A 16498-nucleotide genomic window follows, 5' to 3' on the forward strand; every position below is an offset into this window, starting at 1 on the left:
TTTCACTTCATCCTGTTCTAAATAAGATTTGACTTTTTGTACTCTTCTGGAGCATTTGCAGAGGCTGATGAATAATTCCCAACTTTGGAAACGTGATTGGATAGCTCAGTTGGTTAGTGTGTGGTGCTGACGGCGCCAAGGTTGCAGGTTTGATCCCCGTCTGGGACAGCTGCCTATTCCTGCATTGCAGGGGGTTGGACTGGATGACCCTCAGGGTCCCTTCCAACTCTATGATTCTATGATAAATCCCTGTGATAAAAAATATGCCAACCACAGGAGGTAGCTCTTCTGCAGCCTGCCTCAGTGCTCTGCTTTCCTTTGGACCCCTCAGCGAGGCCAGAAGAGGACTACCCTCTTCTCACCTGGGTAGTCCAGGACCTTCACACACATTGCCCCCAGGCCTGTGCTCTGGAGAGGTCACTTCAGGGCTGCTACTGCAGTGGTTTGATTTCACCCCTGGAGGTGCACTCCATTGTCTCTCAAGACAGACCGATATCAACAAAAATGTTACCCCTCGGCTCTTGTAGCTCAAGGATGCAGTGGACAGCAGTTTTTGCAAATTCTTTTTATTGGAATGTGCAACATTTAATTGAGGAAACTTGCTGGCCCTGCCAGGTTTTGAACCACAGCTTAAAGGGCAACCTGAACAGCTTCTGTCACGTGTCGCTTCAGCTCCTGGAGGTTTTGTAGGGCAGAAGACACACTCAGGACGTTCCACGCCTGCCCAGCCACGGTGCCGGAACGGTGGTAGGACAACAGCTCTGCCTTCCCCAGCAGTCCTGCAAACAAAACAACACTGAGTCCATGCATCCTAGGAGACAAATATAGTGAGATCAGACTGCTCTAGTTGGCTAAAATGGCTTCTATTGGGGAAGGAATAAGATCTAACAAAACATTGGGGCTGCAGATAATGGGACACAGTCATGGCCGTATGCTGGGTAAGAGAAGTTTTTTTTTTTTTAATAAAATTTTTATTGGATTTTCACATTTTATAAAGACATCCCACACACAAAAAAGACACAGACAAAAACATGTATAATTTCAAAACCTTACTTTCTTAACCTTGTTCCTTGACTTCCCCCCACCCCCCCTTCCTACATCCCAATTCCCATAATTAAATCAGCAAGTTGTTATTTCTCCTCCTTACCATATTAATATTACATCTCTTATTAAAAAAAAAAAATTAAATTCTTTCCTAAGGTGGACCCACGTTCCCTTCCATCGATTTCCCATTTTATATTAAATATGGATCATATTAGCTAAACCCAAAAATCATAAACGTTTTTAAAATTCTATTTTCCCCTCCCTCCCAACCCCGGTTTCCGTCCCTTCCCTGATACGTGTCCACAATAACAGTTCTTAGCCTGGATTCCTCACTTCCGAGGCCTTCAAGTCTCTTTCAGTCCCTCTCCGCCGGTTTTGTTGGTAGTCCTTTGTGTTGGTCGTCAAGTCTCGAAGGAGTTCTGTCCCAGTCAAACCAGGTTTTCTTCCCACAAGAATACTTGGTAAGAGCTGCTGCAAAAGTTCCACCAATCCTTCATATTCAGAGTGGAGGCCCCAATCATATTTCTTCTTTCTTTTAAGTTCCTGTATTTCAAATACTCCAGGGGCCTCCTCCTTCATCTTTCGCATCTTTCGCAGATTTGTAATCCATGTAATCCAAGGGTCTTCTTCCTTATAGTCCACTGGTGTAGGCTTCTGGTTGGTACTTTCCATCTGTGCTTTCTCCATTCCTTGCTTGCTCTCCTCCAATTCTTGAGATATCTCTTCTAATTCAGCTGCAGATTTTTTCTCATTCAAATCCTTAGTGCATTCAGCAGAGCTACTTGTTCCAGAAGTCAAGGTCGTGAGTTGTTTGTTCATAGCCAGACTCTGCTCCTGTAAAATTCCCACGAGGAAAAACATTCTTTCTATCTCAGCTAGTAATTTTCCATCTGCAGCCATTGTAATGTCTCAGAATTCCCCCTAGAGGGATTCTGGTTACTTAGTAGTCTTTTTCCAACAGTCCTTTACCTCGTTGTTTGTTTCTTTGTTTCCAACAACTTTAATTCAATTATAACACATTTAGTCCAGAGAGATCTTAAGTAACAAACTTTTTAACTTTAAACTGCCCGTTTGACAGCTTTGACAGCTGTCAAACTCCTTATTGCTCTTCAACAGACTCAGACACAGGACGCTCCCGGGTCCGGGAGGGGGGGTTGCACATTAAAAAAAAAAAAACTTCTAACGTTCCGCTCTCACACTCCAGCTCAAAACTTCTTTTATCAAATCGTGGAAATTAATATCCTTTAGCTTGCGCCGAGAAGGGTAGACTCTCCACCTTAGTTCTCCTGTTCTTGCTTTAGATCGTTTGTAGGGGGGGGGGTGCGGACTTCCCTTTAACACATCCCCGGTCGTACCGAATTCAAAGGTAAACATTTTAAAGTCCAAATTCCGTTCTACTCACGGGTTGTTTCTTTTCAGGTCCAAATTTAGGGAAAAAAGTCAGCGCTCTCCAACCATGGCACACGGCTTCGCTCCACTGAAGTAGCGGTCTACTCCCAGCACCACGCCACTCTCCGTACCCTCTCCAAAGCCTTTAAAAAGGCTCTTCGTGGGTCGGAGGGGGCGCTTAAGGTGCCCACCGAGTCACCAAGTCCGCAGGCTTCCGCGCCTGCGGTTTCTGAGGGTCTCCGCGTCGCCGTCGCGGTAAGACCCGTCTCCAGCAGAGCCGATTCCCTCCGGAGCTCGGAGGGAATCCGCCATTAGTCGATCGCGCTAACCCGGAAGTCCCCTGGGTAAGAGAAGTTTTGCGCCCCTTAAGGAGTGCCCAGGTGTGGCCATCTTCCTGAGGAAGCCTGAGGGCGGCACAAACCTCTCCCTGGGAAAGAGAGACCATTTCTTCCCTTACCTGTCTACAGCTGCTCTCCGCACCTGCCCTTCCCTGCATCTGTTCCCCACCCTTGAGGTTTTCCTTGTTGGTGTCTTCACCCAACCCCAGAGGTTTCCCATTTCCTGTTCATCCCACCCAGGATCCCTTCCTCCTCCTTTCCACCCCAATCCTTCCTCATCTGTGGGGTATTAGGACCCTCAAGCATTGGCACATGCCCTTCTCGTCTTGGGGCGCACAGGGTTGGAGCAACAGCCCCTGAGCAATTCCAGGCCTGACAAGCTCCGTCCCAGCAAAGCCCTCTTCTGTTACACGGCCCCGGAGAGCGAAGGATGCACTGTCAAGAGACAAGGGTTTCCCCGTGCCAATTGTTAGATTAGGGAGCTCTGAAAGGGAAGAGGAGGCCTCTCCTTACCAAGGACGGTTGGCAACAGGCTGGCATCAGAGGTCTTGGCTCTGTAGAACAGCAGAGTGCCGGAGAGGGGAACATGCTGTTTGAAGACGGCTCCGCTGAGTTCATGCAGGACAGGAGTGCTGCCTTCCACAGACCCAACTAACACATAGGGTGACTCTTGTGCAGAGAGTTGCAGCAGGGCCTCGTCACTACCCAGGGCTCTGCCATTGTGGCTTGTGGTGATCTGCAGGGGGGAAATGGCAAAAGAGATGCAGAGCCTGTTCATTGCAGAGGAAATGTGCTTCCAGATTCCCTCTTTGGGGAACTCGAGGCGAGCTCAGCTCTTGCCCATCATGGAGCAAGAGAGAGAGGCAGGGAACAGCAAGGCCCCTGCTGAGAGGGCAAGTGTAAAATCTGCTCAATGGGCAGAAATTCAGTATGTGAAACTGAGCCACATATCTGTGCTGAGGAAGCTGCACCAGTTGAGTTTCTGACTGTTTTGCAGCTGCAAAGATAAAAACCATGTCTGGGGGGGGGGGAGAGACGCCACCCTCTCCTGAGCAGACCAAAGGAAAGGCTCAAAGACCCCACTGCTACGTCAAGGCTCCCCAAGGAGCCGCCCTAGGGACCTGTCAGCGGAGGGCACCAGACGTACCTTCAGCCCAGATTCCTGTGCCAGGAGAAGCCCATTGACAAGGTTCGCGTCCTTCTGCACAGTTTCCTTAAGGAGGCCGATGGCCACGGCAGGGCTCAGGTAGCTGCCCGCCTTCTGCAAGGTTGCGCCTAGTGAGTGTGACAGGCATGGTCAATTAATTTTAAAAGTGTCCTGCGTGTTTCCTGTCCTGTCCTCACCCTGCAACCAGAAGACGAGTCAATGAAGAGACCGGACCATCTGATCAAGGGCTGTGCCAGAACCAGACACCCCAATCAGCAGGACCCTGGGGCCTGACTTGCTTCTTGGCGGTATCTGTGAAAAGCAACACTGGGGCTGCTGCCTCCTCGTGTGCAAGCCTCTCACTAGCTCCCCTCCAGTGGGAATCGTGAGACAAAAGCCGCCGGGTGGGCTAACAGCCCCCCACCCCTTTCCCTTTACACAGGCCCCATACTGGCACCTTAAATAGCAGCGGGAAAGGTTCACTTGCTCAGCCATCAGGCTGCTGTTAAAGGGACAGCATCAGGGCCGGTAAACAAGCCCACAAGCCTCACTGCAGCTGCAGCAACACATCAAGATCCCATTGCTTCTCCTCAACTGCAACACTGCAGCAACGGACCACATTCTCATCTCTTCTGTGTGTTCATTAGTACCACCCATGACAGACTGCTCATGTTTCCTTAGCAGCAAGAGCAGAGGGGGACGCAGGGAGTTAGGGGCAGGCCTCTCCCCACCAACACCTTGTGGACTTGGCAGAAGAGCAGGGAGGAGGGAGAAGAGCAAGCACACACCCAAAGCAGCAGGGCAGAGCGCTGGGCCTGCGATAGGCAAGCAGCAGGAGGACGAAGCAGCATGGCGAGGAGGCAGAAAGGCCAGAGGAGGAGACAAAGGAGCAGCTTTCAAGAGGGCTGCAGAACAACTGATAGAGCATGTGGGGGGGGGGACCTGAGGCCCCCCCCCCAAGGCTGGGCCTACAGCTCCCAGGACCCATGCTGGCCGCGGGCTGCGTTGGTGTGGAGTTGGGAGTCCAACCACAGCGAGGTTTCCCCAGCCTTGTGGTAGCTAAATAAGCAGGGCTCTGTGTCTTCTGCACCAGCACGTAAAGGAGGACCCGATACAGGATTCAGCTCCCTGAGAACCTTGGATGTTCCTACATATAGAAAAACAAGCTTGCACTCATCATGGTTGCAGCAATTGCCTTAAAAGTAAATGGTTCATGAGTGGCAAAAACTCATTGATATGGGTTGCAAAATTCAACTGTTTTTCACACAGAATGAAGAAGGGGTTTTAAAGCACAAGAACACAGAACCCTGCACTAAAGAGAGGTGAGAGAGCAAAAGCAGAGGGGTAAATAGACTTAGGCATTTAAAAAATAAAACCCGACAGGATCTCCAGCCCAGTGCTGCTCCTGGATCTCTCCTCTCACCGTGAGTGACAACCTGAACGTCTCCATTCACTGGGTGGCTCAGTGCCTGCAGCACAGTCCCCAGGGCCCTGGCCAGGGCAATCCATGGTTTGGTATGAGGTGCATATGCACTGTGGAGAGCTTGGCCATTGACCTGAGGGAAAGAAAAAACCTCTGCTCCATTTCTCCTGCTTGTACTGCCTGGGATCCAAGCCCCAGTGACAACACTTTTAATGAAGGGCAGTGCTTCTCCTTCTGCCTTCCTGCAAACCTACCCAGGCATCCATCCAAAGACCTTGCCTGGGCTCAGTTCTACTGTTGCTATCATTTGCTAAACAGTGATATTGGCAGTTGAAGAGTGCAAATGCTGAGCTTGCTGGATCAAAGCGTGACACTTGCTTTGCAAAGAAGTTGAGCCAGACTGCCACGTGACACTTTGCACGTCTGCCGAGTTGCACTGCAGAATATTTTGCTTTATCTAGCAAGCTTGTCTTTAAACAAGCATTGAGAAAACCAACATGCTCATGCTTTGCAGAACAGCTATTTTGCATCTTAAATTGCTAAAAAGCTCAAATTTTAGAAAACAAAACAAAACAAAAAAGAACAAAAAAAAACCCAAAATAAACCACAGATTTAAACTAAAAACCAATATTAAGATTAATTTTATAAATTGAAAAACAAGAAGAACAACTGAAGAGAAGGACTCACGGCGCCAACCAGTGCCCTGCCCTGGGCCCAGTCCACTATTTGCACTGCAATCTCCCTGCCACAGCGACTCTGAGCTTCTCTGGTGCTGGCACCCAAGTGGGGGCAGCAGATGACATTGGGGTGGTTTACCAAGGCCTTGTCCGTGGGTGGCTCCTGGAGGGGGAAGAAGAAGAGCCGAGTCAGTTGCTAAGGCCTGCCTTGTAGCCACAAAGCATTTTGTACGGCTTCCTTGTCCAAGCTGATCTCTTGCGGACGGCCAGTGAAGGGCAATGTTGGGAGATTCAGGACAGACAAAAGGAAGTCCTTCACACAGCGCAGAGTTAAACTACGGCAATCGCTCCCACAGGAGACAGTGGTGGCCCCCAACATGGAGGACTTTGGAAGAGGACGAGGCAAATTCCTGGAGGAGAGTAGCTCTCAAGGGCTACCAGCCACGGGGCAGCCATGCTTCTGAAGGCCAACGGCTGGCAACCACGGGAGCGGAGAAGGCTCTTGCGCTCCTGTTCTGCTGGCTGGCTTCCCACAGTCATATGGTTGGCCCCTGTGAGAACAGGATGCTGGGCAAGATGAGCCCCAGGCCTGATCCAGCAGCCATGCTCTTCTGCTCTCACACCCTCAAGCCCAAGGCTGCAAAGATAGCCATCTTCTCTGGGAACCAGGGGAGGAGTCCTGGAGCCCTTTCATGCTTCCACATTCAGCAAAGTCCTGGCAAGGCTCAGGCGCTCACTCCAAAGGCTTCCCTCCCCAGCAGCATTTCCTCCACGAGCCTCTTTGGTGCGGCTGATCTGTGCCAGGGGAGCAGAAGGGCTGTCTGCTCTAAGGCAAGGCACTGGATGAGACCCTCTAGTCACATGCTGGCATTCCAACAACCACACAAAAGCAAGAAGGGCTCGTGTGCAGCCTGAGGCATTGAAAGAGATCCTGGTGGCACCCCAAGGAAAGCCAGGGAATGAAATCCAATGCCCAAGCACCTCACCTCCGTGAAGACATCTAGGGCTGCTCCCCCACACTGGCCAGACTGCAGGGCCCGCAAAAGGGCACCCTCATCCACAATGCCTCCTCGGGCGCAATTGATCACCTGGACCCCACGCCGGCACCGAGCAAAGGTGGCGTCATTCAGGAGCCCTGGAAAGGAGGCAGCCGTCAAAACACAGGTGGCAACAGCTCCCACGCCACTCCAGCCGCAGCCGGCTTTCCTGAGGAGGGGGGCGGCAAAGCGAGCCCACCATCCCCTGGGGGGCTTTGGGGCTGCACGCCTATGATTACCACACCCCCAAATGTAGATGGGTGCCACCCTGGAAATCAAGCTTTCAGTTTCTTAAAGAAGGAAGCAGTTTTCTAATCTTAAAGTTGAAAAATTTGAAAAATGCATAGAGTGCCAGGAGAAGTTTCTGACGCTTTCCTAAATATTAACTCTTTGCTCCTCTGCATGAGTAACAGAAACAGAATTATGAAAAACAAGCCATCAGGCAAACATCGTTATTATTATGGCAGCAACAATACAGCTTTCCCCTGCTGCCTTTCTGTACCAGCTGTATGTCTCCCGCTTGAGGCGATCCACGGACTTTTCTTTCTGGCATCACCCTTCCTCCCTCACATCCATGATCCACCTTCTGCACTCCCCCCGTGCAAAGGCTGGGCTGCCTCTGCTGCTTCAGCCAACTTCCCACGCCCAAGCAAGTTGTGGGGGCTCCTCAGTCCCCACACACAGCCCTGCTGCCCCATTCGTGGTGGAACCAGGCAGCTTCCCAGTGGAGCACTCTGCAGGCACACAAGCAGCCCAGGACCCTGCAGGATCACCTCTGGCAGTCCCCAGGAGCACCCCTTACCTGTGGTGGAAGGCAGCAGAGGGGTGTGGACGGTGATGAAATCACACAGCGGCCAGACTTGTTCCAAAGGCAGCTGCTCAACTCCAAAAGCAGCAGATTCCTCGGGAGTGATGATGGGGTCATAGCCTATGGTCTGAAGGCCAAGGCGGAGAGAGACCAAGAGCTCTTTAAGGTCACTGAGATTCCCCACCCCATCTCAACACCCCCAGCATGGAAGAGAGGCACAGGGCCTCTTGAGAAGGCAACAGATCAGGGCTGCAGGATGTGCCTCCTCCAGACCACAAGTGGTCCCCCTCTGTAAGGGCATTCTTACCTTCATGCCAAAGGACTGCATCCGGACAGCCACTTCTCGTCCGATCCTGCCTAGGCCAAGAATGCCCAGTGTCTTCCCCTGAAGCTCCATCCCCATGAACTAAGGCAAAAAGCACACCTCCGTGTGAGAAGATGGCAGGCCTTGCCTGCGCAGCGGGAGATGGAGACCCCAACCCAGCCTCCTACCTTCTTTCGATCCCATTTCCCTTCCTTCATTGAAGCTGCAGCTTGTGGGATTTGCCTGAAATGAAAGACTCCAGTTTAGCAGGTTCCAACAAGGGCGCAAGCCACAGCAGAGGAGCCATCTGCATGTCTTCTTCTCTTGGACATGTTGGTGCGGAAGATTTAAGATTGTTTTGGTTGTGGGGGAAGCTCTTTTTCCCAAAGGTAGGAATGGCCTGTGTCCAAAAGAGACACAGCTGTGGAAATTTTCACAAGTGTGTTTGTGTTTTGTTTGTGTTACAAAACCTAACAGCTACTTCTTATGAGGCAAAGGAACTGCAGGAGGAGGACATTTGGAGTAGAACAGTGGCAGGTAATGGCTTCACCCTTTCCCTATTCTTCTAGAATCCACCTCCCAAAAACATCCCCTTTCCCAAACAGGGTTTCAGATGTGTATGCGAGGGCCCTTTTCTGCATGGGAACGTGTAGCTTGAAGAGATGGGTTTCAGCAGAAAAATAACAGGAGGGAAGGGTGAGGCACCCCTCCAAAGCTGCTTTTCTGTGACAAGGAGGGGGCTGCCCTAGTTCTATGGAGTATGTCTGCACAGATAGTGTGCAGCTCCATGTGAAACATGTCATTGGGGAGAGCTACAGGTTCTTCTCAAGCCCAAAGAGATGCAGTGCGGTGCAGCCGGTGCTTCTGGAAGGCCTTGTTCTCTTCCCAGAGCCCCATCACCTACCTTGCCAGGCTCATGACCATGCCACACGTCAGCTCGGCCGCACTGAGGCTGTTGCCAGTCGGTGTGCTGAGGAGCAAAACAAAAGCAGAGGAAGTTGGGTGGAGCCCCTGGCAAAAAGCTCCAAGGCCCCCCAACTCTTCCACAATGAGAGCTGTGAACTCTGTGCCTGTTGTTCTTCAGAGACAGCAAATACTCCCTGGCATCCCTCTTGTGTAGACCTTTAGGGCTCACCCACACCTGCCCACCAAGGCACAGGTCAGTGCTCAAAAGCTCCGTGTCTGAGCACACACACCCCACTCCCTGTGGACACATGAGACAACTTTCCTCCCAAGTTCTGCTTGTACAAATTTGGGCAAAGCTAGCAATGCATCTAAATCCCCCTAATGAGCATGATGTGTTATCACCTGAAATATTCCTCACAGGCAGAATAATACTTTGCTCCCTCTCCTCCTGTGGTGCAGTTAGGAGGAAGAAGCTGTTGCTTTAATTTTCAGTAAATTGCAATTACCCAATATAGCTGAACTGAGAAATATGATTAGTGTTAACTGTGGTTAAGGGAGACAAGTACAGCTCGCCCTCCCCCCTTGCTATGCCAAGGATCACTCAAAGTTACATGGCACTAGGGAGCACAGCTCAACCACAGGGGAAAATCCCTGTCCCTGGGACTGAATATTTTGGCAGAGAGCCCAGCTCCAAAACAAGCTGGAATGTTTGCAGAAGAGGGCAACCAAGATGATCAAGGGACTGGAAACCAAGCCATATGAGGAACGCTTGAGGGAGGTGGGTCTGTTTAGCCTGGAGGAGACTAAGAGGACACAGGATAGCAGTCTCCAAATATCTAAAGGGCTGTCACATGGAAGATTAAAAAAGCTTGTTTTCTGGTACTCCTTGGCAGTGGTGCCTGATCTGTGGAGCACCCTTCTATCAGATGTCAGAGATGAACAATTATATGACTTTCCAAAGACATCTGAAGGCAGCCCTGTATTGGGAAGTTTTTAATGTTTGACGTTTCACTGTGTTTTTTATATGATGATGGAAGCTATCTAGACTAGCAGGGGCAACCCAGTCATAGGGGTGAGGTATAAGTATTATTATTATTATTATTATTATTAGTTCAACAGTGGAACAGACTCCCTCAGGAGGCGGTGGACTCCCCTTCCTTGGAGCGTCACAGGCTGCTTCGTGAGATTCCCGCATTGCAGAGAGTTGGACTAGATGACCGAACCCTAAAAATTTACGATTCTATGAACTACGTTGTGCGTGTGTGACTATGTGGGGGGGATACCTTGGGGAGTCTTGAACTAATAGGTTGTTGGCCTCCGCCTTCTTTGGACACCCTTCCTGCCAGGCTTCCTCTGATCTTGTGACACCCCCTGAGCCCATGTGAGAAGCGGCTTACTTCATGACCAGGATTCCTTTCCTCGTAGCGGCATCGACATCCACATTGTCCACGCCAGTCCCGGCTCTACCAATGACCTGCAGCTTCTCAGCAGCATTGATGACCTCTGCAGTCACTTTGGTGGCAGATCGCACAATGAGCCCATCGCAGTCCTAAAGAAATCACAGCAGGAGTGAGCAAAGGGCTGCCTAGAGAACCGGAAGCCAGCAGAGAGGCTGGCGGAGGAACAGGGCTTAAAAAATTGAAACCATTGGCCAAGGCAACAAATATTTTGCACCAATAGCCAAATTCTCTAAGGTGCATGAATGACGTATTACGGTATGCAAATTCAGAAATTTGAATGCCATGCTTTAATTTATGCAAACGTAGCTACTAGGGTGGGACTATTATCTAGGGGTTTGACTCTGAAATGTCTGAAGGCCAAGGGAGGCAGGATTAGACCACGCTAGGTGCAGAACTGAGGTACATAATGGCTCTTGATAGGTACATCTGTGGATATAATATGCCAGCAGTTCCTCAGCTCAGTCTCCAGCCACACAGCCGCTTGTGAGAGAGAGAATGGGAAGAGACGCACAGAAGTGTTACCAGGGTTGCGCTATGAGCAAAGAGTCAGCAAAAGTCAAGTTGGGCACTATGGCACCATGGGCACAAAATCTCCCAAAGAAGTCCCACCTTTAGGTAACAGTAGCAGGCCATCTGCTTCCAGTTCTGGGATCTCTCTCCTGCAGTCGACCTGGGGGAAGAAGCTGTTCTACCATGAACAGGTGAGGCCTGGCTTTGAGGGCTCCATGCCAAGCGGGTAACCCAGCACCTGTCCCCAAATGCAGCCGAGCTAAGGCAGAAAGTCAAAAGTGCAGCCAAAATATGGCCAGAGAAACCCAAAATGCAAACTCCAGGTGCACTGCAATGACTGTCACGCAGGCTGCATGGGATGACTGGCCTCTGATGGCTGCCCAGATACTTCAGCAACTGGCTGCCTATCCACAGGGCTCAGCCAAGAGTCCATTGAACCAGGGTCTGTGTCCTCAGCCTGGCTCAAACAATTCAGGGTGCTGGCTTTGATTTTGAGAGGCTTTAACCCTCTGAACCCAAGGAAAAAGCCTCCTCCCTTGGGCCCCTTGACAGATCGTCAAGTTCACTCACAAGACCATCTGGGAGCTACTTTCAGCCACAAAGGATGGACACAATAGTGCCACATAAGGCTGCCCATTCCACAAGGGCAGAATCTCGCCATTCAGCTGGGATGGCTTTCAGTGGCATGGAGTATAGACAGTGTGCACAGACACACACATGTACAAATGCACTGTTGTTTGGCTTTTGCAATTTATGTTGCAAAGAAGAACATTGTCACCCTCCTCACCAGAAAAAGCTGGAATAGGGATGAGGAAGGTGTTTTCAGCCAATGTGGTTCAAGGCAGAGAGTGCTGAACGCTGACACATCAAGAGGAAAGTTAATCAAATTCTCTGCTATTAGTCTTTCAAATTCTGAGGTGTGCTGTAAAATCAGACAGGTGGAGGCAAGTTTCATTCCCGTTCCACAAGAACTGAGGCTAAACCAAGCAGATATTCTGCACCTTCGGCTGTTCTAAACAAGCACAAAAAACTGGGAGAGGCAGCATTTCTTTAGCGCCAGCCAACCACATTTTAACAAAACAGCAGTTTTCCATGGTGGAATATTTTCCAGTGGTTCTCCCACAAAGCCCCTCCCTGTGAGAAATGGGAATGGGAGATTGTCTATAAATAAAGCTAAGGACCATGAAAGAGGAAAAGGCAGAGAAGCGATCAACCTGAAAACACTTTTGCCCTTCCCTAACATCTGTGGTAGGGCAACAGTGAAATATAAGGAACAAGGGGTGCAACCCTATGTGATGTTCTCCTCCAGTCCCACGGAAATGAAGGTGAGCTCCCCAAGGAAGGGGGCTTCCTGAATGAGTCCCCCCTGCATACTTTCACTTGCTCTAAATTGGTTGAGATCTGGTTTCAAAATAGGAAAAGAAAATGAAGGCAATGAAAAATGCAAGCATCCTAATTTCAGCATGTCTGAAGAGTTGTGTGCATGTGCTTGGATAAACTATCCGAACAATTACAATTTTTACTTTCGAGTTGTTTTGTATTTTATCCATGATTTCAAAAACTTCACACACCAAGTTTTAACTGTTCGATATCAAAATGTCTCTGCTTTTTCTTTTCTTTTTTTGAAATCATTTTTATTGATTTTACAAAATAAACTCACATTTACCACATTTAAATTTTAAAATAAAACGAGATTCTTCCAAATCTTAGGACTCCCCTCCTCCCCTCCGTGGATCCTTTATACAGCTGAACCTCGTGTTATGGATGGGATCCGTTCTGGAGGCCTGCCCATAACATGGAACTGACGCAAGCCGAAGCGCCACCATCTGCGCACACGCACAGAACCATTTAGCACTTCTGTGCATGCGCGAGCAGCAAAACCTGGAAGTAACCCATTTCTGTACTTCCGGGTTGTCGTGGGACGCAACACGAAAACACGTAACCAGGACACAACATGAGGTATGACTGTACAGTGGTACCTCGCGTTAAGAACTTAATTCGTTCTGGAGGTCCGTTCTTAACCTGAAACTGTTCTCAACCTGAAGCACCACTTTAGCTAATGGGGCCTCCTGCTGCTGCCACGCTGCCAGAGCATGATTTCTGTTCTCATCCTGAAGCAAAGTTCTTAACCCAAGGTACTATTTCTGGGTTACTGGAGTCTGTAACCTGAAGCGTATGTAACCCGAGGTACCACTGTATATCTAAATCAACTGCACATTATACTTTTTGCACATTATGGTCCTCCAAAATATCCAAAGTCTTTGTAATGTTGCAAGAGTTACTAAAAGCTTGCCAAAGAGCTCTTTTAAGTGTAGTCTGTATTTGTCCCGTTCCCTATTGAAGTTTTCTCGTCTTTCCATCGCTTTCCCCATTCTAAAGGTCTCTTCTCCCGTGTCTGAGTGAGCTGGTGCTCTAAGCTATACCGGACTGGAGAGTTGTAGCAAGTGTGTGAGTAGCTCAGCCAGGAGGAAAGCGGGCGACACCAGGAATGTTGAAGAAGAGATGGATCAATGCCAACTCTTCCATTTCCTGGGGTTGCCAGCGCTTGTTCTGCCTTGCCCAGCTAATGAAGGAGCAAGGCATTCTTAGGGTCTGGTGCTGCCTGTCTCAGGCTTGGAAGAGGAACTAAAAAACCCAACCATTTTCAGAGTTATCAAAGTGCCTTGACGGCATGTGGGTCACTTCAGAACCTTGCTTTCTTCCAATACAGGTTTGCCATATTTTGAAGAGCAAAAAAGAGGACACATTTGCCGACTTCTGCTTTTAACTATGGATCACTAGGAGGATTCTCATTTTACATACCCATGAAAAGGAGGACGTGTCCTGCAAAAGGAGGGGCAACCCTGAGATGCTAACGTGATAAACTTCTTTCCAAGCCCCTTGTCGCCCTTCTCTCCTCCGAGCCTTGCCCCTTCCAGCTCCGGAGATGCTCCGGGCTGCCGCCTGGGGGCTCTGCTTCCCGGGGCTGCCCTCGGACCTCCCCCCGCCGCGCGCCCTGCAGGAGCGGGGCCAAGGCGCCCCTGCCCGGGGGGGGGGCAGCGGCAAGGGCGCCGCGCTCGCCTCTGGCGGGGCTCACCCGGATCTCGGCCAGCAGCTCCTCGGGGCTGAGCCCAGCCTTCTCCGCCACGCCGACGCCGGCCTCGCGCAGCAGCCGCGGGCACGACGGGTCCAGGCTGTCGCTGAGCAGCACCTTCCGCAGCGCGGCGCCCGACGCCATGGTCCGCTCGCCGCTCGCGCCGCCGCCGCCGGAGAAGGCGAGGCTCCGCCGCGCGCCCTAAAGACGCCTCTCGCCGCCGCCGCCCCATTGGAGCAGGCCGGCCCCGCCCCGCCGCGCCCCTCCGGCCAGGGGCTCGGCCTCCCTCGGCCGTCTTCGCGTCCGCCCCTCCTTCTTGGGTCGCTCCGGCTACTGACTGTCTGATAAATGGAGAAATCCATCAAATCGCGCAGCAGGAGCCGCTGAGTTGGCACAAAGCGCAGCTTCCTGCAGCGGACATGCCGGGCTCCCTGCAATCCGCGCGCCACGTCGGGACTCCCCGCAGGCTTTGACCCCCGAGGGGTCTCTCCGGATGTTCCCATCAGCTCCGGGCAGCTTGGCCAACGGTCGGGAATGATGGGAGTTGGAGTCCTGCAACACCTGGAGGGCGCGTGCCATAATTGGTTGCCCCTTCCTTGGTGTTCTGCTTAGAAATGCTGAACTCATATCTGATGTGCAACCAACTTGGTCACTTGGGCTGCAAGACGGGCAGAGAATTCCTACTTAAATATATGGTACAAACTGAGCTTGGTAAGGTGCACTCAATTTAAAATGCCTGATTGATAAGTCCCTTATCCAAGCAAACTATACTTTGCCTTCATCTGGGACCCAGGAAAAGTTGTCGGATTCTCTTCGCAACTCATGGCAGAAGTTAATACTGCAGCCGCTTCTGCTCTGTCCTGCCTGCAGGCTAGATGTCTCATTTTTGGTGCTTGTCACCGTCGCTCCAGGGCTTGGGGGAAAGCAGGCAGTCTCCCCCTCCCGCAGTTCCAGGACCCCCGTTTCCCACTCCCACCCCAGCACCCCATTTTCCAGCTGCTTGTGCGCATAGTGGCCATCCTTCAAAGCCCTCATTGTCACCCCGACCCCCGTCCTTTCCACACCCATTTTTATTTTTTACTGTTGTGATTTGCAAAATTGCAACAAGATGTCATGGTTACTCCTGCCTCCTCAGCGCAGGCTTCCACAGCATGCTCAGTTTCTTGCTGCTCCAATATAAACCAGAAGTGTTCATGCCTCGCAGAATTACCCTTTAGATTAGAAGATTTTAGGCCGTGCTATTTAGGGAGTGGTAGAAGAAGCAAGAGAAATCAGGACTTGCCTCCTACTTGCAGCCTTGACTTGCCCTTACTCTGCCCATGTGGTCCAGTTGCCCCAAAATAATAATAATAATAATAATAATAATAATAATAATAATAATTAATATTAATATATACCCCATCCACTCTGGGCAGCTTCCAACAAAATATTAAAGTACAATAATTCATCAAATATTAAAAGCTTCCCTATAAATTTATAGCTGCCTCACACAGTATAGGGTAGAAGCAGGCAAATGCTGGAATATTAAATGTGTGCTTCTACAATAACATGCAAAAGCCATCTTTGATATGAGCTCATATCTGGTTTATGCTCAGTAGAAATAAAAAGGGAGCCAAGTGTCATTGGAGGGCCACCTCATTGCACAAAGCCAATCGTTTAGCCTTTGATAAGAAATGTTGCATAACCTTTCAGTCACAGCGGTTAATCACCTCATCATGATCAATCCCTAAGATCAAGGTCAATTTCAATATCAATATCTCCAAGCTTGAGTTTCTGCTCTGGAAGTTAATCCTATAGAGAGACACGAATAATTCTCCTGAGGCCATTTTAGTCTTGCCCAAAAGCTGGCAGGGAGAGACTGCTTAAAACAGAGAAAGTCCCACGCTGCCCTGCATTCCCAGGGAAGGGAACCTCCGGCGTGAGGGCCAAATGTGGCCCATCAGGTCTCTCTGTGTGGCCCTTGGACCTCTTCACAGGCCACACCCCTGGAGTGTTTTGGGGGGTGGGGTAGAAGGGGTCCTGGTACCCTGACATATCCTCTTGCTTCCTGCAGGGAGGAAAGAAAGAAATGTGTGTGGAGCAACTGGCTGCCTGTATCAAAGGAAACCTTTCTAGTCCTTGCTGGAGCCACTTTTGTCTCTGCCCAGCCCTGCGCACTGTGGGAAGTTTGCCCAGATGGGAACAGAGCCCTTGGACTGAAAAAGCCTCCCCATCCCCACCCCAAAAACGATTAAGGAAGGCAGTAATGAGCAATGGATTCCTGCTGTCCATCGCCCCTTTCTCACGTCTCATGGGTTGGCCCCAGACAAGCCTCCCAGGCTAGAGAGTCCCTGGTAGTCCGTGTTGCCTGTCCAGGAGCCCAGGTCCCTAAGGCAGAAGTGC

At 50.5% G+C, this 16498-nt stretch overlaps 1 protein-coding gene across 1 annotated transcript; it reads right to left on the reverse strand.

Annotated features, from left to right (window-relative positions):
- Positions 1-550: 550 nt before the first annotated feature.
- PHGDH (phosphoglycerate dehydrogenase) lies at positions 551-14278 on the reverse strand. The gene is made up of 12 exons (XM_081012231.1): positions 14120-14278; positions 10471-10622; positions 9072-9137; positions 8356-8410; positions 8171-8269; positions 7858-7990; positions 7005-7153; positions 6029-6181; positions 5342-5474; positions 3919-4046; positions 3285-3507; positions 551-779 (listed from the first exon to the last, which is right to left on the reverse strand). The coding sequence occupies exons 1-12, from the start codon at positions 14258-14260 to the stop codon at positions 631-633; spliced, it is 1581 nt and encodes a 526-aa protein (XP_080868357.1). The 5' UTR covers positions 14261-14278; the 3' UTR covers positions 551-630.
- Between the last annotated feature and the right edge of the window lie 2220 nt (positions 14279-16498).

Source organism: Podarcis pityusensis (genome assembly GCF_964106645.2).
Source record: "Podarcis pityusensis genome assembly, chromosome: 6".
Taxonomy (NCBI): Eukaryota; Metazoa; Chordata; class Lepidosauria; order Squamata; family Lacertidae; genus Podarcis; species Podarcis pityusensis.

What these genes read in the sequence shown, in the direction of transcription:
- PHGDH (XM_081012231.1), bottom strand. Translation starts at nt 14,260, where the DNA reads ATGGCGTCGGGCGCCGCGCTGCGGAAGGTGCTGCTCAGCGACAGCCTG. An exon ending in GGAAATGGGATCGAAAGAAG is followed by an intron (nt 8,270 to 8,355) that starts GTAGGAGGCTGG and finishes TTTTTGCCTTAG; the next exon opens with TTCATGGGGATGGAGCTTCA. An exon ending in CGTTCAGGTTGTCACTCACG is followed by an intron (nt 4,047 to 5,341) that starts GTGAGAGGAGAG and finishes CACACTCACTAG; the next exon opens with GCGCAACCTTGCAGAAGGCG.